This window comes from Tachysurus vachellii, chromosome 13, assembly GCF_030014155.1.
Source record: "Tachysurus vachellii isolate PV-2020 chromosome 13, HZAU_Pvac_v1, whole genome shotgun sequence".
In the NCBI taxonomy this organism is placed as follows: Eukaryota; Metazoa; Chordata; class Actinopteri; order Siluriformes; family Bagridae; genus Tachysurus; species Tachysurus vachellii.
This window is the reverse complement of record NC_083472.1, coordinates 7,752,947-7,777,024: the sequence shown is the minus strand read 5'-3', so window position 1 is coordinate 7,777,024 and position 24,078 is coordinate 7,752,947. Positions and strand designations below refer to the sequence as shown.

General features: G+C 40.2%; 1 protein-coding gene across 1 annotated transcript in view; it reads left to right on the top strand.

Moving 5' to 3' along the window:
* slit3 (slit homolog 3 (Drosophila)) overlaps positions 1-24,078 on the top strand; it is a 167,390-nt gene that overhangs the window by 125,291 nt on the left and 18,021 nt on the right. Inside the window, exons 16-28 of the mRNA XM_060884926.1 lie at positions 843-917; positions 1,616-1,759; positions 2,860-3,003; positions 5,645-5,808; positions 9,305-9,440; positions 10,935-11,003; positions 11,179-11,250; positions 11,408-11,479; positions 12,669-12,740; positions 13,513-13,676; positions 14,741-14,865; positions 18,807-18,904; positions 20,370-20,509. Coding sequence (XP_060740909.1) covers positions 843-917; positions 1,616-1,759; positions 2,860-3,003; positions 5,645-5,808; positions 9,305-9,440; positions 10,935-11,003; positions 11,179-11,250; positions 11,408-11,479; positions 12,669-12,740; positions 13,513-13,676; positions 14,741-14,865; positions 18,807-18,904; positions 20,370-20,509 — 1,475 coding nt within the window. The remainder of the gene's footprint in view (positions 1-842; positions 918-1,615; positions 1,760-2,859; positions 3,004-5,644; positions 5,809-9,304; positions 9,441-10,934; positions 11,004-11,178; positions 11,251-11,407; positions 11,480-12,668; positions 12,741-13,512; positions 13,677-14,740; positions 14,866-18,806; positions 18,905-20,369; positions 20,510-24,078) is intronic.

Below are 24,078 nucleotides of genomic sequence, written 5' to 3'. Positions count from 1 at the left end.
TCAGCATGCAAGTGCAGCCTTGTCCTTCTCAGTGTCCACATCCTTCCACTCATCCATGTTCCTACTGCAATGATATTCTGACTCACATATTCTGTCCACTCCTCATTTCTTCCCTCCATTACTTTCACTCTCAAAGGTGCTTTGTCAAAGATTCATTTGCTTCCAGTCTTTGTCCTTTTCTTATTTTGAACTCTGCCCTGTCATGTCCATTGTGAGGCTGTCTTTCCTATCACAGCTATATAATCTCTTCCTAAAAGAATGCTCTAACCTCTTTTTGGTACCTGGTTTCTATCCTCTGAAAAGCAGACCACTTTGGAAAGGTGTATACTATATATATATATATATATATATATATATATATATATATATATATATATATATATATATATATATATATATATATATAGTATACACCTTTCCAAAGTGGTCTGCTTTTCAGCAGACATATATATATATATATATATATATATATATATATATATATATATATATATATATATATATATATATATATATATATATATAGACAAATCTTAACAAATAAAAGACTAAACAATTAGTGAAAAATATGCTCATCTGTAAAAAAAAAAAAAAAAAAGCCATTCCTTTAGCAGCGAAGGACTGAAAGCACATACACGACTTTAACATTACACTTTGCACGTTCTTTGTCTCTGAGTATGTGCATGCTTTGTATTCATTCTATTTGCTGACATCTTTTTATATCTTATGTATCTTTATCTCTATTTTACTCCATCATATGACTCATCCTCTCACTGGTGAATCATTAACCTGTCTCTCCACCTCTGCCCCTCCCTCAACCCACCCCCGACATCCACTTGCAGGAGACTGAACGACAATGAAATCTTATCGCTGGACACCATGGGGGCCTTTAAGAAGCTCCCAAACCTTCGGAAGATGTACGTCCCTATTCATTTTCACTTTAAGAGCTGGAGTTGGGAGGTGGAGTGGTTGGGGAATGAGGGGGATATGGGCTTGTCATTTGGGACATCTGGCTGTGAGTTTTATGTCAATAACTTTATGCATGATAAGCCATGTAGGCGACGTGGAAAAAGAAAGCGGCAGAATATTGGGTCGAAATGGGCAAAGGCGCAGTGGGATTTATTGTTTGGCAATATTTGCCACCCACTCTGGAGATGGGAAAAGCGGTGGTCTCTCGGAAAAAGGACCAGTGATTTATCAGGCATGAAATTGCTTACGTTATAGTGCAGTCAAACTCATTACAAATAGGAGGCATCTAAAATTTCCCCTCCTCACATTTTACTGAAGTACAGATTGCAATCAGCTAGTGAATCACTAGAACACAGCTGAGATAGTGTGTTGCCAGACGTCATAAACGTGCGCTTAAGAAGCCATTAAATTAGATTCTAACTTGTGATTATGATTAAAGAACATGGTAAATGTGTAGAACTTTTAAAAATAATAAACATGACATGCTGTCATATAATCCCAAAGCTGCTCGTATTTTAGTGAAGTCCAAATGGAAATGTGGGAGACATGAAGCCAGAACAGATAAAACTGGTTGACAGGTTTATGCTGATATTTTTCAGGTATGAAGTCTGATGCATGATGAACTCTGTTTGTTGTTTCATTCCAGAAACCTGAGTAACAATAAGCTGCGGGAGATTCGGGAGGGTGTGTTTGATGGTGCCGGAGGTGTCCTTGAGCTCCTGCTCACTGGAAACAAGTTACAGGCTGTTCAAGGGCGCATGTTCAGAGGCCTGAGTGGCCTCAAAACCCTGTGAGTCAAGTACCAGCTTCCCAATATCCCTTCCTGTCCTTGGGGAAAGGCTTTGGTTCAGTACAACACACAAAATAACATTCAGGTTTACTAATCTGTAAATTGTCCAAGCCCTGGATACAACCATAATTGTCAGTGAAATATGGAATCTAGTCCTTTTCTTTTTTAGAATCTAAAGAGAATTTTGAATACAGCAAAGCAGATCCTTGGTTCCTGTCATAAGCATCACACTGTACCATCAAAGATGCTAAAATAATGTGTCTTGTGGAGCCTGGGATTTCAGAATGGCCTTGCTAAGCTCTGCTGTCTACCTAATTAGCCAAATTGGAGAGAGAGGAGTGTGTAGGAGCAAATGAATGGAATCATGGTTCAGCAGTATTGAATTTCCTGGCTTTTAAATCCCAGGAACATGATAACTAAATTGAGTTTGCCTGTCTTAGGTCCCTGTTTGTCAGGATCTAATATGGAATTTGCTGCTTTCACATTTGCGTCCCAACAGTTTCTGGTTTGCATTTAGCCCATTTGTGCAGCTGGACTTCTTTTAGAGGATCTGATTACTTTGACCATTCTGTTTTTTTTCACCACACACATATGCACACACGTTTTATATATATATACACACACACATACAGTACATACATAGTACATGTAATTTTATTTGCGGTTTATTTGCTAGATGCAAATAAATGTCAAGGAGCATCCCTGGTAGTCTTCATATTTAAAATCTTCAGGTCCCAATCGCAGAACTTTGGTGATACCTTACATGTAAAAATTGAATATTAAACTTTCACTGAGAAATTATTGAAATCTCAAACTACTATAGTGTGAATATGGTCACTGCAGCAGTTTTAATGCCAACACAGCAGAGATGAAAATCTCATCAGGAATTTTACGCTACTATTTAACATGTTAGAGGTGATATATTACATCGTAAAATATAAGTTCCAATCATGTTCCAGTATGCAAATGAAGCATGTCGTCCTTTAATGAGGAGAAGGGTGTATAGAGTGTTTTTTAATACTGTAATAAAAGTTATTAAAGTCTAATTTTGAACCCCATTGTGTGTGTGTGCGTGTGTGTGTGTGTGTGTTTTCCTGCAGTATGCTGAGGAGCAACCAGATCACTTGTGTGGACAACACCACCTTCACAGGCCTCAGCTCTGTTCGTCTACTGTCTCTCTATGATAACACCATCTCTACTATCGTCCCGGGAGCCTTCTCCACTCTGCACTCCCTCTCTACCATGTGAGTGGTACACAAACACACAAATGATACACACCATAAAGACACTGAGGGATTTGAAATCATCTGGGTAAATTTGTCGATACTTTCATAGCTCAGCTACAAATGTTAAATCAGGAGCTTGTATGTAGGTCATTTGTTAACCAATTACTGGTTAGATGTTAACATGTGCTCCTTCAGGTTTTACTGCCATTATGATGCAGTGATGAAGTGATTCATGTATCAGTCAATCTTTGTTCATTCAGGCTGGTAGTCAGTTCTCTCCGTTGCGGTTGGTGGTATGTAGCCTTCAGGCAGCTCTGAGTTAAGAGCTGGAGTTTTTCTGCACACAGGAAGTCAAACGAAGCCCCAATCACACTGCAATTATAATCCCATAGCATGTGGTGCAATCAGAGTGTGCTGTACTTTTCTTTTCGCGTTATTGTTTGCAGATGCCTTTCAAAATTCTGAGGTTGTTTTCTTGGTCACTCACAGCTTTCACTCCAACATCTGATGTCAGTATTTGGGTTTGGCTTCCTTCAGGCATGACGAACAACATGAAAAACCAAAAACTGGAGATGCTTTTTTTTTCCTGCTAGAAAACAAGTTCAAATATCGTACCGATGGCGTCCAAAACATTTCGGTACTATATTATTATAAGCTCGTAAGATTATGAAACACTAACGTGCCAGCATCTTTGTCATCGCTAATATTACAATGGATAACCTGTAGCCAACATATTGTCAGGATTGGTTTTGAATTAAGCTTTAATACTTTTTTGGGACATGGTTAAAAGGTGAGTGGCGTGAAAAAATATAGTACACAAGGAAAATAAAGTAATAGTGCATTAAAAACGAACATAAAAATTTCAGATTCAGTATAAAATCTGATTATGTTCAGCATGCAAGCAAGTACAGCCATATTTACAAATTCTGTTTTGTTCAGAAAAAAAGGGGGCAGGTTTTTTACAGTTCCCTAAACAGCAAACTTAACTTAAAACCAATACCAGGCTTTATCAAGAAAGACTTCAGCCACCCAAAGGTTATTGGTCCCCAGAACAATTTTGGATTGTTTCCTGGTTGTTTGGAACATTTTCTTTATGGAAATATAATGTTAGAGAACATTCTCATAACTATTAAATAACCATATAGTAACATGCAGTGGCTCACACAATGTGCCCCAAATGTTCTAGTAACCTGTTAGTAATCCTTTGGTGAAACCCAATTTTTATAGTCCCCAGAATGTTAAGGAAAACATTTCTTAGCCAAAATAGAACATTTCCAGAAACAAAAGCTAAGCTGTTCATTCTGTTTGTGATTCTTATTTGAGCTTTCTCTGAAGATAATCAACCTATTTGATGCTTTGTTGTTCACGGAGCACCATGTGAATAATTAAAGGCAAACACATGGTGGGCCTGCTTGGGTATTAACTTGCGCTGCTGCCTGCAAGCCCTCACGCGTATGTTAGCAGTGCACTGGAAGGTCAGCTCACTTAATTAATCCGTGCTGTAGGGTAGTGCAGAACAACAGCTCTCAGATGCACCATTTGCTGCTTGTGAATAAAGTGGCTCCACGGCAGCACAAGTGAGTTGGCTACAGTTGAAGTTCAGGACGTTTGTAACACTGCATCAGTCAGCCAGGCTCCCCACTTACTGCCTCGCTGACTCATGGCCAGTGATGCCTTCAGCTGGAGGCTAAACTTTTATGATTTAGGTATTCCTCCACTAGATGAGCTTTTGGAGCTCTGAGAGGAACTATGAAAAATGGGTCAGTATCTCGATCCTGAAAGCTCCACTCTTGTGGTCCATTTAACAGACCAGTGGCTGCAGGTTAAAGCCTGGCTCAGCTCAGTTGTAGTAAAAATGTGTTGTGAAATTATGTTTGTGTCTTATGATATGTTTAAGGTGGGGAGTTGAGGGTGTTGTCATGCAGTGCTGCAGTAAATTATTAGTTACTACAATTGTTACAGACAGTAATCCTAGTCTTACATAAAACATTACCAGTGTAATCAGTGCAAAATAAAATCAGCTCATGTCAAATTATAATATGCAAAGCAAAAAAAAAGTGCAAGAATTGGCATAAACTCAATTAAGTTAAGAGCATGATGGTGCATCATACTTCCTGTTTCCTGGGATCAGCTCGGGTTTCTTTCAAAATATGAATTTGATATAAACTAAATCGCGCCTGGCTGTGAATGTATATGTGTGAGCCTGGCATCCTATTATTGTTGTATTCCCACCTCAATCTCCTGGGATAGATTCATGGATTCACCATGACTCTGGCCAGGTGAAAGTGTCTAGCGAAGATAAACAAATTAGTGATTAAATGTGCCCTCAGTGATGATTCAGTTCTCCTCATTATCCAACAGCATTCAATAAAACATCCAATAAAAACTCCTGTTTCATGTCAGAGGTGCTGTATCTCAAGAATAAAAAAGAGGAGGGCATCCTACATCGAAACCAAATACAGTATATCAAGGAAGCATAAGTGGATACCTGTTATTACAGTAGCATTCAGGTGTCTAAGCTTAGGCATGTGTTTAGGAGGGAATTATTTTGTTCAATTTGATTTTTGCAAATATAAAAATTACTGGCTACCTTTCATGGCCATGAACTGTCCATGGTACCAATAGAAGGTAGCTGATGAAAGTCTGTTTTTTGCTACAGTAACTTGCTGTCCAACCCATACGTGTGTGACTGTCACTTGGCATGGCTGGGCCAGTGGCTGAAGAAAACCAGGGTGGTGAGCGGAAACCCCAGATGCCAGAAGCCGGCCTTCCTGAAGGAAATCCCCATACAGGATGTGGCTGCGCCTGACTTCACCTGTGATGGTACGCAGCTATACCGTTATTCCACATGCTTATTATGCCTTGTTCATGAGTCTGATGATGTACCTATTCATCAGCTTTCATTTTAATGTGTACACATACATCAATACATTCTTTCATGAACGAACCAACCATTTACATCGCCTGTACTCAAGTTCTCAGGGGTCACAACCCAAACCACATGGCAGCACTTAATGAATCTGGGTTCGCTGAACTCTCCTCAGCTCAGTCACTCTGAGTCACCTACACTCTGCTTAGCATTACACACGTCTTCCTATCGAGTCATGCTTGTTTGATCAGAACAGACCGTGCTTCTGGTCACTCCTCTGGGCCATGGATCACTCCACACTCCATCTCAGAACGGTTCCTTCACATTAGGAATACCCTAGATGCTGTTCAGGATGGGTATAAATCACACACGTCCCCTTCCCAGCACGGAAAGGGCATCAGGAGTGCAAATCAGACCACAGGACCCCTTCATTATCAGGCTTTAGCCAGATTTTAGAGGCAAGTAGCGGCCATTTCCCTACAGACACTAAGGGAGAACCGCTGTCCCGCTGCGCCGCTGTAAATTTTAACAGAGAAAAAGGAAATGTGGTTTGGCTTCTGTCTGGCCAGAGTCTCAGCTAGAGTCAGACCTCACCGCCAAAGCCCGAGTGTTCTGGGGAGTGCAGTTCTTTTGCTGTTTAAGAGCTTCAGGGAATAGCCGACACAGATGTAGGCAGCAGAACACTTTGAACTGAAGGGGTTCAAAGGGAGGGAGCTCACTAAGAAAGTAAGAGGGCCATTAGTTAGCACAACGCTTGCGTTCCAAGCTGGCTTTTTGTATTTGGCTGCTTTTTTCTCCTCAGAATTCACTGGGAAGACTGCTGCACTTTTCTATGGGGCCTAGCAAGAGAGAGGTGATTAAATGGGTCACTAAGTTTTTCATTCTGTACCTGCTTCACCAAAAAAATTAATTATCACAATATCACACTATTTTTTGAAGTAGCTAAAATTTAACAGAAGCTAAATTTACTTGCAGTTCAGGGAAACCCAATCAGTAGAGTAAAATGAGTCTTAATGTCCGCCTGGCGTACACTGCTGTAGTGGCTGATAAGGAATTGCATCTCTCTCTCTCTCTCTCTCTCTCTCTCTCTCTCTCTCTCTCTCTCTCTCTCTCTCTCTCTCTCTCTCTCTCTCTCTCTCCCTCTCTCTCTCTCTCTCTACTCAGTCCTCACCTAGGCTATTATTCTTGGAGCAAACCTGAACCTCCTTTACCTCAATTTAATGTCTTAATTTCTTGTTTCTTTTTAATCTGGAAAGCTATTCAGTTCCTTTGCAGATAGCATCTCTCAAGCCAGGAAGCTACGAGGCTTGGCCAAGGAAAATTGAGAAATGCCGGCCAAGAACAATATTTAGTGGACGATCTTTAACTCCTGTGTGTCGTGTCGCTTATTAGGCACAAGTGTTTCTGGTGCTGATTGTCAGATATCTGCAGGAGTGGACTGTTTTGCAAGAGTGCCACTCAAATCAGTTTTGGGCCAGTTAACATCTCTCACACACACACACCACACACACACACATTCTGTTCTGTTCTTTGTCTCTGTCCTTTTTTAGTCCTCCTTTCTCTCCTCTTTAAAGTATTTATGAATGTCTATATTAAACCCAGCGATGCTGGCTCAATTTTTCTCTTGCGTGTGAGATATCTCGGTAAAAGAAGCATTAAAAATTAAAGTATCTCTACGGATATGTTCAGACAGACAGCTCACAATTTTGTTGGCATACAGGATGTTAGGAGGAAAGATTTTTTTGTAATATGACTGCCAAGAAAACACATGAAATCAGAGTTTTTCCAATCAAGTCACATTTGTTTAAGAAAACAGATATTTGGAAATATGACTCGGTCAAATCAGATTTGGTATTTTTTTCCTGTCATTTGCTGCACAGCTCTTCTCTTGATGTTGGAAATTTGCCACTAGGAAAAAAAAGGCAGGTCAGAGGAAGCAAGAAAACCTCTAAAAACTTTTTCACTTTTTATTGCTTGTTATTAATGCTTAAAAAAAATTATGTAGAATATAAATCTCCATGTTGGCCTCTAGCTAACTTGCTAAAAGTGTGTTTTTGTAATGACAGAATTACTGCGTTTATACTTGAAACTTGACCTTTTTCTTCAATACGGATCGTTTCTATGGAAAAAATATACAATTTGTTTTATACTATTGGAAATTTACATACACATTTCCAGCATCTGACAGACGCTCTTATCTAGAGCGATGTACAAAGTGCTTTTAAGTCTCTAACGATGAATACATTAACACTGGTTCACTAGGTTACAGACTTAATCTGTCAGGACTTTTTTTTTTAATTTTTAAATATACACATTAGCAAACAGGGGAAGAAGTTCGAGGGAAGAAACTGAGACAGATGTTTGTTTGTTTTTTAAATCAAGGTAATAGACTTAAATTCTGATATAACACTCCTAGCTACTTTAACTGTAATTTCTTCGGTGGTGTGTGTGTTTCGAATGTGACGTCACATATGGCTAGTTTGAGCTTTTTGAAAACTGCAGAGTTCCCAACTGGTAATTATGCGTCTAGCAAAGACGTGAATGCTTTTTTACAAGGCAGAGGTTTGTAATTACTGTAATTCCAAATGCACAGTAACTTTCGCCTTGTAACATGTTAGATTCTGGAGAAGCATTAAGATCCTTGTGCAATGGTTTATTACACAATGTCTAAACTCTTAAACACAATCCAGATGATTATCAAGTATCAGAATCAGACAGGGATCCTTCAAGACACAGACAGAAAACAGAGGCAGAAACGGGATTAATGCTCCGAATTTAAAGACTGGAAATAGAGGCAAGAGTTTGTGTGGATGTGTACATATATGATGCTCTTTTATCATCCAGGAACTGGAATACTGTGTAAAATTGGAACAATTTCAATTCAATTTAATTCAATTTATTTCTTTAGCACTTTTAACAAGTGACATTGTCTCAAAGCAACTTTACAGAAGCATAGAAACAGGATAAAAATAAAAAGTAAAGTAAAGTTTAAAACAAAGTTACTATTTATCACTAACATTTATCCCTAATGACTAAGCCAGAGCCAACAAGGGAAAAAAAACCCTAAGATGATGTGCAGAAGAAACCTTGAGTGGAAACAGGTTCAGAAGGGAACCCATCCTCATTTGGGTGAAACTGGATAATAATAATAATAAGAAGAAGAAGAAGAAGAAGAATGATGCAATGGCAATTCAGATGGTGTGACAGTCTCCAAGAGGTTTTATCCACAGCAATCCCATGTACTGAAGATCTAGAGCTTGCCCTCTTTTGGCAGGGAGAGATTTATCCTGGGGCAGCTGTGACACCTGCATTACTTTGCATACACCCCAGCATCATTACTGTGGAAAAGCAACTGCTGCTATATTCTGAACACCCAAGTCAAGTGTAAACAAAACCAATATGTCTGCCTCTGTTTGCCTGTCTCACTCTTTCTGTCGGTTTTCTTTCCAGGTATAGAGGAGAACGTGTGTTTGCCATCAGTCCCTCGCTGTCCAGATCCTTGCACATGCTCAGACACAGTGGTGCGCTGCAGTAACCGTGGACTGCGCTCTCTGCCCAAGGGCATCCCCAAGGACACCACAGAGCTGTGAGTCGCTGTCCCTCTCCTCTCTGATTGGTTTTTGTCGCACCTTTCATTTTGGTCATCTTTGTTTTATTCGTTTCTAAAATATTTTTTCGAATTCCAACCCACAGCATACTTCATAGGTATCGAGCCCTATTAGTTAGAATGAGGTGCCTCAAGCACTGCAATTTTCCTTTTTCTCCTGAGGCATTACCACATCGTCAGGTCCAAACAATGTCCGTTCCTGCTCCGGCCGTCCTCTTGGCCCTTGCAGAGACAGTGACAGAGTGCTGGGTTAGGAGGCACAGGCATTTTCCATTCCTCTTCTCACAAAGAGTTAGAGAGCAAAACAGAAAGCTAGAGGGGAAAAAAGACAGTGGCATGAGAGCAAGAGATCAGAAACTAGCATGAGAGATGTTTCCAGAGAATGCATATGTTTCATACAGATATTCAAAAGATTTTTTCTACTATAAAAAAATATTTTATTTAGTTTGAACATAATGAACTATCTATAGCACATGCTGACAAACCACTGACACTTGCTGCACTACACACATCAGCCAACGTGTGATCTGTCAGCAGTATGAGTTTTACTAGATGTAATGAATTGGAATATGTGGATGAAAACTTATAAGAATTATGAACTTATAGGACGCACTGATGAAACTGAGCAAGATAAAGTGCAGCCCTGTATCTCTCTGTCTTATATCTTTCTGTCTTATATCTCTCTGTGTTATATCTCTGTCCTGTGTCTCCCTCTCTTATATCTTTCTTTCTTATATCTCTCTGTGTTATATCTCTGTCCCATATCTCTCTGTCTTATATCTTTCTGTCCTGTATCTCTATGTATTATATACTGTATTTCTGTCTTATATCTCTCTGTCCTGTATCTCTATATCTTATATCTTTCTGTCCTGTATCTCTCTGTCCTGTAACTCTATGTATTATATCTCTCTGCCCTGTAACTTTTTGTGTTATACGTATTGCTTTGTGCTGTATCTCTCTGTGCTGTATCTTTCTGTTCTGTATCTTTCTGTCCTGAGTCTGCCAGTCCTGTATCTCTCTGTACTAGATCTCTCTGCTCTGTATCTCTCTGTGTTAAATCTCTCTGTCCTGTATCTCTGTATGTTATCCCTCTGCCCTGTATCTCTCTGTGTTATATTTCTCTGTCCTGTATCTCTCTGTCCTATACTGTATCTCTCTGTCTTGTATCTCTCTGTGTTATATCTCTGTCATGTATCTCGCTCATGTATCTCTGTCTTGTAGGTCTGTATTTTATCTCCTTGTTCTGTATCTCTGTCTTGTATCTCTCTCTTATGTCTCTCTGTTCTGCATCGCTCTATTTATAGCTTGAACTTGTGAATTAAAAATGTGAATGTAATGAAATAAGTTTATTAATCCTATATTTGGCTTATATTGTAAACATCTCAATCAATCTGAATATACATTATTTGAGTCCTAGAATGAAAGGTGTGGATGCAGTGTTGTGTAAAATCATGCTCGTGTTGTATCTCTCAGGTATCTGGAAGGAAACCTGCTCACCTCAGTGCCCAAGGAGCTGAGCATTCTGAAACAGTTACTGCTTGTGTACGTATTTAAAACTCTTTCCATAGCTGAACTTTATGAGCAACATGAGCGTAATCAAATTTTTAACAATGTCTAACATAGCAGGATTTGTCATTGTTATTTCCAATTTGTGTGTGCGTGTGTGTGTGTGTGTGTGTGTGTGTGTGTGTGTGTGTGTGTGTGTGTATACCCACAGAGACCTGAGTAACAACAGTATCGGCTCTCTGACACCTTTCATCTTCAACAATATGACTCAGCTCTCCACTCTGTGAGTGTGCCATCTGACACACATCGCTAACAAAAAGCAAAGCAGTTTGTGTATTAAACAGTGTGACTTTTGTGTGTGTGTGTGAGGACTTGAAGTGATATATTACACTTTGTGTAATATATATTCCTCTCTTTCTCTCATTTCTATGTCTCTGCAGCATCCTGAGTTATAATCAAATCCGCTGTGTACCGGTGCATGCGTTCAATGGACTGCGATCACTTCGTCTGCTGTAAGTTTCATTCTGATGCTACCTGAGGCAAACACACACACAAAAACACACGCACACACACAAACGCACACCCCCTAGGGCCAGCTACTGCCCCACAGCAGGCCTTATTAACTCCACTTTAAGAGGTGGTTGTGAAACAGAGCAGGTTTCAGAGGTAAATTGAGTTTCTGGCCTCAGCAGGTTCTCTCCTTTATACATGGAAGAAGAGAGCAATTGTTTTTCCTTCCTTCTCCATTTTCACCTCTCATAAGCTGTGGTCCGGAGGTTATCAAAACTCATTAAAGGAATTCTCAAGTCTAACTTAACTTACACTCGATCTCTCTGCACCATGCTTGTAGTATTTTTTTGAATAACCTGAATATGATTTTTTTGATCCTCTGTACTGAGGAAAAAAATCTCACTTATATTGGAAGTCTAGGGGCAGTTGTTGTCAGTAAATGTTTCAAATATGTGACTTACTGTAATAATCATCGCTCATACATTTCTCCTTCTGAAAAAAATACTATAAATTACTTCTATAGTTTAATTTAAAAACCCCTTTGATGAATGTACAAACCTTTTCCATACATTTTTATCACCACCACAAGTGCTCTCAGACGTGTAAACAATTTTCCATCATTTTACTCAAGAAAGCATAAATATATTTTTTGGTGGTATTGGCACAAACACAACACACTGTGAATACACATTAAGTTTAAAATCATGCTGGACTATTTCTTTAAACCCTGATCCTCTGTTCTGCTAGGCTGACAAGAAACCACCCCTGTAGTTAAACTCGAGTCAGCTTTGTCAGCCAGCCAGCCAGCCGTCACTCTCACTTGTTAATTTCCCAGAATGCCCCTGGGGCAGCAGTGGCATGGCTTCATTGGTGCGGTGCTGTCCGGTCACAGGGTCTGATTGCTGTTAGACTGACACCAGACCCCTGTGTGTGTGTGTGCACACGTGCGTGTGTATGTGTGTGTGTGAGTGTGTGTATGTGTGTGTGTGTGTGTGTGAGTGTGTAGGAGAAGGACTGATCACAAAATACTAAACATTCCAAGAATCGTCAGTGCTCACTTAGTTTCCACAAACAAAAAGGCCTCATTTAGAGCTAATTGCTGCTGCAACATCCTTCCTTTCTTTTTTCTAGTTGCTTAAACAATGAGACCCTCATGCACTCGTGTTCAATTCCGCCTTTCTTCTCTTCCAGGACTCTCCACGGAAACGACCTTTCAACTATTCCAGAGGGAGCCTTCAACCACTTGACATCTCTATCTCATCTGTGAGTGCATGTGATCTTCATCTCTTTCTATCTCTCCTTATTAATGACAGACTCCCAGCATCATCCGCAATCACTCACCTGTTTAAGATCTATAGAGGATTGCCTTCATAACCAGGTGCGACATTGAGAGAGGAGAGAGAGGGAGAAAGAAAGAAGTGGGGTTTTTTGTTTTTGTTGTTTTTTTTTAATAGAGCTGCCCTGTGCTCAACTCCCAGAGCCTGGGCCTCACAGGAAATCTTTGTAAATTTTATTACAGCTAAAAAGCATCCATCAGTGAGTTCTTATGCTTCTTTTTTCTTTCTTTTTCTTCTTCCTTCTCCGGCTGAAGTTGCTTTAGTGCTGCAATGAAAAGAACTGTCACAAAAGGTTCCTTTTTGAGAATAAGGGTCCTCTGATTCATTAAAGACAGAATGGAAGGAAGTGCTGCTTTAGTACATGAAGAGGCCTTTGTGTACTTAAGCAGGATGTTCAAGTGGGTGTGTGGGTGTGTGTAAGACTAAAGTTTTGAGCATTCTTTTATGATAAACTCCACTTTTCCGGTCTGCATGGCAAATCCTCTCTCCTCACTGCTGATGGCACCTGGCTCATGAAGCATTTTGTGTATAAACGTTATTTAGTGGAAAAGGCTACAGATAGAGATATGGTTAGAAGGCACAGGGATACAGCAGGCAGGTCAGGGTCATGGTGGTTAAAATGATTAGTAAACATTTTATTATAGAACCATGTAGAATTAAAACAGGTACAATTGTGTGTGTGTGTGTGTGTTCCTCAGGGCTCTGGGAGCAAACCCACTATACTGTGACTGTGAGCTTCGGTGGCTCTCTCAGTGGGTCAAAGCTGGCTTTAAGGAACCGGGCATAGCTCGCTGTACTGGACCGCCTGACATGGCTGACCGTCTGCTTCTCACTACACCCCTCAATCGTTTCCTGTGCAACGGTGAAACTCTTTTAACGCTTTTCAATTTACTTTTTTCAGTATATGTCCTCCACCGCATCTCTGTCAGCTAAATGCTCCCAGGTTTTCAATCTCAAGCCCTTAAAAGCTAGTTAGAAGTGTTGAAGGATTAGGGAAGTGATTTGAGATTAAGCAAGAGATTAAAGGGATTTTTATATATTTGGAAGGTTCGGGACTTTAGTGACGCCCCTCTGTGATCCAATTTTTGTGTCCACTTCTTAATGTCACCGTCTCAGTGACTCGAGCGCATACTCGATTTGCGTGTATGGAATTAATCATGGGATGACAAGAGCATTTTAAAAATATATGATTTCCAACCTGATTTTTCTGTCACAGTGAAAAAGCACACAGTGTGAAAGAATTCATTGGGCTTGTGCTGACATTCTCCGATTTAGTGCCATTAGACAAATAAAGTCAAATATAAACCACTAATTGGAGGATGGCACAAGATTACACGCAATTCAGGAGACAGACACGGAGGTTTTAATGCTAATGCTAATGGTGAAACATTAACTAAACTTAATAGAGGATCCACAAAATATCCTTATTACAGTACCTGAGCTCATTTTGAAGGATGTTTGTGTTTCCCCAGTTTCTGCATGTTTCATCTTCTTTATTTCAATGCAAGATATATACTGTATTTATCTGTGTATGTGACATACAATCTTGAATCTTGTAGAACACAGCAATTTCATTTAATACCAAGTCTGTCATCAGAAAATCTTCATCGTGTAATCTGAAACGGGGACACGATTTCACACACTTTGTTTGGATCACTGTGTAATAAAATAAAGGCTTTTATATAAGAACCTGTCTTAAATAGTTGTACCAGCTAATTATATGGAATAACGTTGCATTTGCAGAATATCAGATGTGCAATATGTTGCCATTAGTATTGACTTCATTGGGGTAGGATCAAAATGGTTGACAAATGAGTCACAGCCACACCCTTGACTCTAAATTTGTCTTTCGTCCACTGATCACTTTCTCTCTCTCTCTCTCTCTCTCTCTCTCTCTCTCTCTCTCTCTCTCTCTCTCTCTAACAGGTCCTGTTGATCTGAATATGATGTCCAAGTGCGCCCCCTGTCGGGCCAACCCATGCCAGAACAACGGCACATGCGTTAGTGATGTCACAGGCTCCTATCACTGCACCTGTCCTTTTGGCTACAAGGTGAAAGATGGTTTTGTCCTCCCATACAAACACACACACACACACACACACACACACACACACACGCACACACAATGCAAATACCTGTGCAATTCATTCCTACCCAGACATACACCCCCTTCCTGAGTTTATTATACATCGCCTGTTTGAGTTATGCATATCATTACAAGAGCGCACGAAACGAAGCTTGTATCATCAATCTTCTTGAGCTTGCTCAATATATTGGAATCTCCTCTGCTCATGCATGCACAATGCTCAGCGAGTGATCAATGGGGAAACGCAAAGGCGTCCAAGACTGCAGATTTAGAGTCCTAGTCAGGATGTGCTTACAGCTATATTACACATCGTGCTGTTCGGTGTGATTATGAATATTGTGACAGATGACAGATGAGTCATGAAACTGATGAAGTGGAAGATGAGTTGAAGGATAAAGACCAAACAGCAGTGAGAAAATAATAACTATTGCACCTAATCTGCTACAGAGTTGCGTGATAACGTTTGTTTAATATTAACTGAAATGATGAATAAAGACAAACTGACAGGATTTATAACAAATATTCATGTCATTTAGGATGTTTTCCACACTATACTGGATAAGACTGTATGCCTAAATATGGCTGAATCTGTTCATCAAAATAAGAGCAAGTTTGTGTAGCTTGATTTTTTATATTAATAATATTAGCACAATTAGATACTACACTAAGCTTAATAATGTATTTTGTTTAACTAAACGAGGACGCAGAACCTAACACCTCCAGGGTCTCCCATGTTCTTCCTGTGTCTGTGTGGAGTCTCCCATGTTCTTCCTGTGTCAGTGTGGAGTCTCCCATGTTCTTCCTGTGTCAGTGTGGAGTCTCCCATGTTCTTCCTGTGTTAGTGTGGAGTCTCCCATGTTCTTCCTGTGTCAGTGTGGAGTCTCCCATATTCTTTCTGGGTTAGTGTGGAGTCTCCCATGTTCTTTCTGGGTTAGTGTGGAGTCACCCATGTTCTTCCTGGGTTAGTGTGGAGTCTCCCATGTTCTTCCTCGGTCAGTGTGGAGTCTCCCATGTTCTTCCTGTGTCAGTGTGGAGTCTCCCATGTTCTTTCTGGGTTAGTGTGGAGTCTCCCATATTCTTTCTGGGTTAGTGTGGAGTCTCCCATGTTCTTACTGGGTTAGTGTGGAGTCTCCCATGTTCTTCCTGTGTCAGTGTGGAGTCTCCCATATTCTTTCTGGGTTAGTGTGGAGTCTCCCCTGTTCTTCCTGGGTTAGTGTGGAGTCTTCCCTGTTCTTACTGGGTTAGTGTGGAGTCTCCCATGTTCTTCCTGTGTCAGTGTGGAGTCTCCCATGTTCTTCCTGGGTTAGTGTGGAGTCTCCCATATTCTTTCTGGGTTAGTGTGGAGTCTTCCCTGTTCTTACTGGGTTAGTGTGGAGTCTCCCATGTTCTTCCTGTGTCAGTGTGGAGTCTCCCATATTCTTTCTGGGTTAGTGCTGGAGTCTTCCCTGTTCTTACTGAGTTAGTGTGGAGTCTCCCATGTTCTTCCTGTGTCAGTGTGGAGTCTCCCATATTCTTTCTGGGTTAGTGTGGAGTCTCCCCTGTTCTTCCTGGGTTAGTGTGGAGTCTCCCATGTTCTTCCTGTGTCAGTGTGGAGTCACCCATGTTCTTCCTGGGTTAGTGTGGAGTCTCCCATGTTCTTCCTGTGTCAGTGTGGAGTCTCCCATGTTCTTCCTGGGTTAGTGTGGAGTCTCCCATGTTCTTCCTGTGTCAGTGTGGAGTCTCCCATATTCTTTCTGGGTTAGTGTGGAGTCACCCATGTTCTTCCTGGGTTAGTGTGGAGTCTCCCATGTTCTTTCTGGGTTAGTGTGGAGTCACCCATGTTCTTCCTGGGTTAGTGTGGAGTCTCCCATATTCTTTCTGGGTTAGTGTGGAGTCTTCCCTGTTCTTCCTGGGTTAGTGTGGAGTCTCCCATATTCTTTCTGGGTTAGTGTGGAGTCTCCCATGTTCTTCCTGGGTTAGTGTGGAGTCTCCCATGTTCTTTCTGGGTTAGTGTGGAGTCTCCCATATTCTTTCTGGGTTAGTGTGGAGTCTCCCATGTTCTTCCTGGGTTAGTGTGGAGTCTCCCATATTCTTCCTGGGTTAGTGTGGAGTCTCCCATGCTCTTCCTGCGTTAGTGTGGAGTCTTCCCTGTTCTTAATGGGTTTTTGTGAAGTCTCCTACGTTCTTCCCAGGATTGTGATGGTATCCTCATGGCTTCTCTGGTTTCCTCCCACCTCCCAAAAATATCTCAAGAGATGCACTGGCTACAATAATTTGATATTAGGTATGGAAGTGTGTATGTCGGTTGCCCCGCATTTAACTGGTATGCAATCTCTGCTCCTGTGTCTCTGACCAGGATAAAGCTGTACTGAAAATGAATGAATTATTGAATGAGGAAGCCATGAACTGTGATCACAATTAAAATACAATTAGTCGGGCAGTATTGTATTGGGCAGTGTGTGTGTGTGTGTGTGTGTGTGTGTGTGTGTGTGTGTGTGTGTGTGTGTGTGTGCGTGCGTGCTTGTGTGTGTGTGGTGTCTTTTGATTGGTTATGGGATTCCTGTCATTGTCCGTCTGCAGTTGAACATATCTTGACCTTTAAAACGCAAAAAAAAAGGCTTCTCTTTTAATTAAAATTGCTTCACCCAAGGTTAAAACAGGTGTGTGTGCGCACGCGCGCATGTGTGTGTGTGTGTTTTCAAGCTCTCTTCCATTTTGACAGCCTTCTTTTCTCTTAGCCTTCTTCTATTTCTTGGTTTCTCCACATTGATTAAAACACAGGAAGCGAATCAAACGCAAGCAGTCTAGAGGTGACAAAAAAATACTAAACAGTAGCTGTGAGTGGTAAAAAGGAAGTAAGCAAAAAATACGGGTTTTTTATTTTAAATCAGGACTAGGCAACAGCAGTCGAGTGCTAAATGGATCTGAACACATTATTCTGCTTTTTTTTCTGTTTGGGCCAGGATGTGGGAAGGAGAAACCCAAGCCAGACATTTGTACTGACAGTGTAAGAGCTTCTGTTACACCCATTTCAGAAGAGTCTAACACAATAAAGCATGTTCCAGCTGCTAGTAATTCCTCTAGAGAAATATAAAATGTATTGTATTTACTGCCAGTTTAGTCTTAGTGTCTCTTTCTGACCTCTGGGTCTGAACGTACGAGCATGTGAGGAACGTGTGTGTGAAGTTCCAGAACCACTGATTTCACCTGTAATTCTGCCAAAAGCCACACATCACGTCATTACTGTACATACATGGATCATTGCTTTCACAAAACTAAGCTGGGTTTGTGCTGTAGTTTCTGATCATGACCTTTTCTACACCTAGTCGTTATATGTGATAACCCTTTTTTCCATTACACCGGCTTTCAGATATCGATTAATCAGACATTTTTAATCAGTAAACAAAAATGAATTATTTTATCGCCACAAGTCTGGTATAAAATGAATCAGGACACGTTGGCTTTCAGTGCGAGACATTTTTACTTCTGCTGGAGAAGAACAGTATTTTAGTGATTGACAAGAGGTTCGATATGATTATTTATTTTGAAGATAGAAACAAAAAACTAAGCATTTGTTATTTTTTTTTAACTTTACTGTGAAAATATTGCTTCTTGTAGGTTAGGTAAAAACTGCAATACTCATAAAAGAGTCTACTTTCATCAAAGACTTGCAAAGCATCCAAAACACGGGCACAACTATGTTGTTCTATAACCCTGCATGACTACATGATCGATAAGCTCAGATTAAAAAGAGTGATCGAAACCTGACACGGTTTTATAATTCAGACACTCATCTCATCAAGAAAAAGCATTTATTGCACAATGGAACACTCAAAGAGATATTTAGAATAGGTATATTAAAGAATTTTTTTTTTTTTTTTATTCGTATAGCTGCTAAATATTCTTTGTCTTTTTCTGCTATCTAAGGGCCGGAACTGTGAGATCCCCATGAACGCCTGCCTGAGTCAACCCTGCATCAACGGGGGCACGTGTCACCTCTCACCTGGTCAGGATGGTCACTACAGGTACACACTGCACTCTTACCCGCTCACCCCGGTCAGGTTTAGTGTCATTTTACCTCACAGATGTCATCTCCTTTCTGTAAATTGTTATGTTTTTAAACTCGCTGACAGAACTACAACTCAACACATTAAGTTTCAACTCTATTTGCCAGGTGTGCTTTAATAACTAAGAGCCAGACAGATTTTTAATGTCCCAGTAAACATTCTGACGTTGGACACTCTCTGCCTCCTAAATCACCTCGTAACATTTTAAACACACGCAGCTTTGCCCTTTCCATTCGATTACTGAGAGGCCTCAGCTTCTGTGTCCAGGCAGGCAACAAATAAACCTCTGCGTCAGGTTCCACTTGACATTACAAAAAACAGCAATGAAGCGGCTGCGGTGAGCCATTTGGATAGAGTGGGGTCAGGGTGCGTGTTTGTGGCGTGGGTGGATGTCAGTGCTGGGGAGTGAGTATGATATATCGGCTCCATCCTAGACGCTGCCCTTTGAGCTAGAGCCGTCTCAGAAATCTGGAAGTCTGAGTGGTGTGCGGTGGGGAGGGGTTGGGGTGGAGGTGCCTGGGTGGCACCAAGGAGCATTTGAGCTGGTTACTGGGTGAGATAAGTGTTGCTGGTCTTTCATGACAAGTCTCCATGGAGACAGGGCTTTATCAAACACTGCGCTTCCTCCCTAGCCTCAATCACCAATGTTGCCAAGCCACAACATACAGTAGAGTTCAAAAGGAAACCTTAAAGTACCCATAAACATGTCATTTTAAACCATTAAAAGCTATCTGTGTAGAATAATAAACTGTTAAATGTGTTTTAATGCCTATGATTATAAAAAGCCAGGTTCTACAAATATCCATTTATAAGCAAATTGATAATGGCACCATATTCTCCATCATCCCATATAACTAACCGTGTTAGTAAAGCTGCTCTCATTCATTACAGAGAAACATGAATTCCGTTGCAGTATCTGAATCTCTGGAACAGAAAATCAAAATGATTTTGCATTGTTTTGTTCTTCACGTAAAAGTTTCCCAGAATATGTTTCTCCTACAAATCAAATTAGAAAATCAATTAATAAAGTATTCCTTTAATAATCAATTTAATAATAATTCCTTATTATTCCTAATTCTGAACACCTTGAAAGGGGTAAGTTTGTGAATATTTAGCCGTCAGAAATAACTGTATAAGAAAAAATCAGTAGACATTTGATAGTTTATTACAGTGGATTAATGCTGTAGTTAATGTTAACTAATGTTGGAAATAATGTTAGTTAAAAACATAAAGCGTTAGCAAAACATTATATTTACTGACCGCTACAGCAATCATAGGTTTTATTAGTTAAGATTCTGGATTAGCTCCGTGTTTGAGGATCATCCGAGTGCTTCAGTGTCACTAAGGTTTAAAAAAATAAAGTGGTGTGTTAACGTAATTTAATGCATAAATTCTGCATATCTGTGTTTCGGTCCCGCTCCAGCTGTGTGTGTCTGCCTGGTTTCGAGGGCGAGAAGTGTGAGGTGAACCCTGATGACTGTGAAGACAATGACTGCGAGAATAACTCCACCTGCGTGGATGGCATCAACAACTACACCTGTGTCTGCCCTTCCAACTACAGAGGTACTGTCCAAAACCGCTTCAGTGCACCACACTGTAATGGCTTACAGTCGTTAGATCCAGCACACACCCACACACACACACACACACACACACACACACACACAGGATTTAGCAATAAGACACCAGGTGCTACTTTGAGCTCAAATCCTATTCAGTGTGATTACATTGTTCAAAGAGTACAGTTCCTCCTGGCGTTATTGCTTTCTTAGCTGTTTTTTTTTTAAGCGCTTCAGGGTTATAACCCCATCATTGTTTATACATTGGCCCCTTATACACTTACGGTTGCTTTGAATTACTACGAAAAACTGTAAGAGGGTAATGTGTGAAGGAAAAGCAAGAGTGTGACAGGCGTCCTGACTCAGCGATGTTAGAGTAAAGGCTGTTGCTTGCGTACTGCAGGACCAAGAGGAGTAAGAGTAAAGATGCAGCTGTTTTCAGCAAGCCCTGTTATTACTCACAGGAAGTCTAATTGTATCCTCCTCTGGGAGAGGGTAGAGCATGTGTGTGTGTGTGTGTTTGCTGCCCACTGTGGTACCAGCTCTGGACTGAAAGCCCAAACTGTAGGCTTTGCCCTACACACAGCTGTGTATAAAGCCGTGCGGTTGACGAGAAGGGAAGCCCCAAAACAGGTCCACAAATAGAACTCCTGTAAACAGTTTTCCTCTTCCTCAGTCACACTCCTGTGTAGAGTGAACTCGCTCTTTTACTCAGATACACTCCAGGTTTCGTTGTTTTTTTTTAATTTTTTATTTTAGGTGCTTTTAAACCATTTGAAGCATTTGATCTGTTTGAATGGTGTATTTTCAACCTTGCTGTGATTCATTAAAGCAGGTGAGAACACAGAATAACACTCAGGTACAAACCAAAGCAGGACCACCCGTGTGTCAGAGTGAACCCGAATGCGGGATATTGCTGTGAGAAATTGAGGTAAAGCCAGCATCAACCCAACTGCACCACGTGAAGCAAATATGCCATGTGTTTTGGATTGGGTGCAGCAGTTTTGTTGGTCCCCTGGGGTGCAAAATGAGACAATGGACAGAGCTGTAGTACTACAGATAGAAAGAAAGAAGAAAAAATAAATGCTGGATGCAATAAACAAAATGATTTAAGTAGTCATGTATATATAATTTTTGAATGTGCCTCATGGTCTAGAGCAGGGATCAGCAACTCGCGGCTCCGGAGCCGCAAGTGGCTCTTTCATCTCTTTGCTGCGGCTCCCTGTAGATTTGGAAAATAAATATTTAATTTAAATTAATTTTATTTTAGTATAAAAATAAAATTCTAAGATTATGATGCTCTTGTAACATTAAAATAAACCGTGTTTAATTTTTTTTGTCGCTCAAAATACACGTCATAACTGCCGACTTGCGAAATCCGACACAGAAGCAGACACATTTTTGGTTTGCTGCAGCTGGCAAGTTAAAATTTTGATGTCATGAATACGAAGAGGACTCAATTAGACATTGAACATTTTATTTGAAAGTACCCTTTAACCCAGTGACTTTTTAAGGTTAGTTCAAACTGTTCAAAATATTTTTGTTTGCTTGCAGAAATAAAATTTCGTAGCAGTTCATTGATTTCATAAATGCAACACACTACAGTTTTTTTTATACTTTTCATAAATGTGTGTGATATAAAGATATATACGGTGTTCTCTTCATTTCAGATGTCAAAAGGGTTTTGTGGCTCCCTGTGTTTTTTTTCTGTGGGAAACGGGTCCAAATGGCTCTTTGAGTGTTTAAAGTTGCCGACCCTTGGTCTAGAAGAAGGATCCTGTGCTCTTATTGCCTAGCTTTGGTTCAGTTCCCAGGCAGGGAACCATTCTATCCACTGAGGGGTTAACTCTCAGTACCCATCCCAAGCCTGGATAAAATAGGAGGGTTGTGTCAGGAAGAGCATCCAGAATAAAACCTGCACCAAATCAAAATATGTGGATCAACTGATTCACTTTGGTGACCACAAACAGGTAGCAGCCAAAAGATAACAACAACGTTTCTAGAATTAGCAAATCGTTTATTTAGTGGTACTGCTTCAGTAAATTCAAGCTCCTGACAAAGCTTTATTACAGAAAGTTATATGTTTTCATCACTGTATGTCAATTATTACAATTATGTGGCACTGAACCTCAATTTTCAGAGCCCAAATTTTCAGTTTTCAGAGCCAACAAACAAGCAAATAAATGAAGAAAATACCTTTATTTGTCACATATTCCAGGGGTCAGGCTATTCTTCATATATATTGTACAGCCCCCCTGGAGCAGAGAGGGTTAAGGGCCTTACTTAAGGGCCCCACAGTGGCACTTTGGCAGTGCAGGAAATAGATTCTCCACACTTTTGTTTAACAACTGAGGGCCTTAACCGTTTGAGCCACCATTATTCTGGATGTAAAGGCACATACTGTGTGTAACGCTTTATTCCAATATCTGATGACTTGTCATCAAGTACAGTAACGATCCAGAGAGCTGGAGTAAAGAATCATCTGAAGTGTTGCTAATCAGAAGAGGTAATCAATAGTCAAGAGAAGGTGTAGGACACTGGAGGAAAATATCAAACCATAGGCACAATGTCCTCTTCTATTTCTTTCAATATAATCTCTATCCACTGCATCTGTCATGTATAGTCATTAAGCATGGATAACTTTAAATCAAGAAGCTTTTATTCTCCTTTCAACCATATGTACAGTAGCTGTCGCAGTACACAGTGAAATGAAACACCGTTTCTCCAGAACCATGGTGCTACGTAAAATGCCATAAAGCTTCATAAAACAACACCAAGCTAAGGACTTAGCCACATGAAGTGCAACGTGTGCGGTCCTAGTGCAACAGTGCGAGAAAAAAGACAGTACAAACAGACAGTACATAACACTACGAGACAAAATACTCAAGTGCATTAATTATCGCTGACCAGTGTGCATACTGTATTATAAAGTACATTGCGCAACTAGAGCAATTGTAAACATACACAAACTTATGTAGTAACTTATGTTTGGTTATTTACAGTTTTCCTGAAGGTTTTAAGGAACATTAGACAGAAAATGAGCTACCTACACGCTACATTGATTCTGTAGGTAGTTCCATCTCCAAAAGAATAAATTAAACAGGTTTAATTTAAGAGAATATTAATAATACATTTACAAATACTAGGCTACAAAGGTTAAGTTAAAATATTAAGCTAGAGTTGTACTTTAATCATAATACACAAAAATGATTATTCTTCACAAAAGATCTTGACATCTCTGTGTGTGTCTCTGTTTCAAGTTACTGGCATACATTCCTACAAATGTGAATCATTTTGGACAAATTTGAACAAATTGTATGGTTTATGAGTGTTTTTAATGTGTATGACAATAACAATACAGTGTTTTGGTTATATCCTTCAGTACTTCATGCCTTCACTGATCTCGTTTCTGCAGCTCTGGTTTTGTGTTGCTTCTGTTTAGTTTAGCACTATAGTGATCTCTCCACATCCTATTGGATCTTAAATGCCATTCAGTTTTACCATGTAGATTTGATTAAAAAGCCACAGCCGCAGCCGTTTGCCAGGCTGCGGGTGCAGATGCTGAGCTGGGTA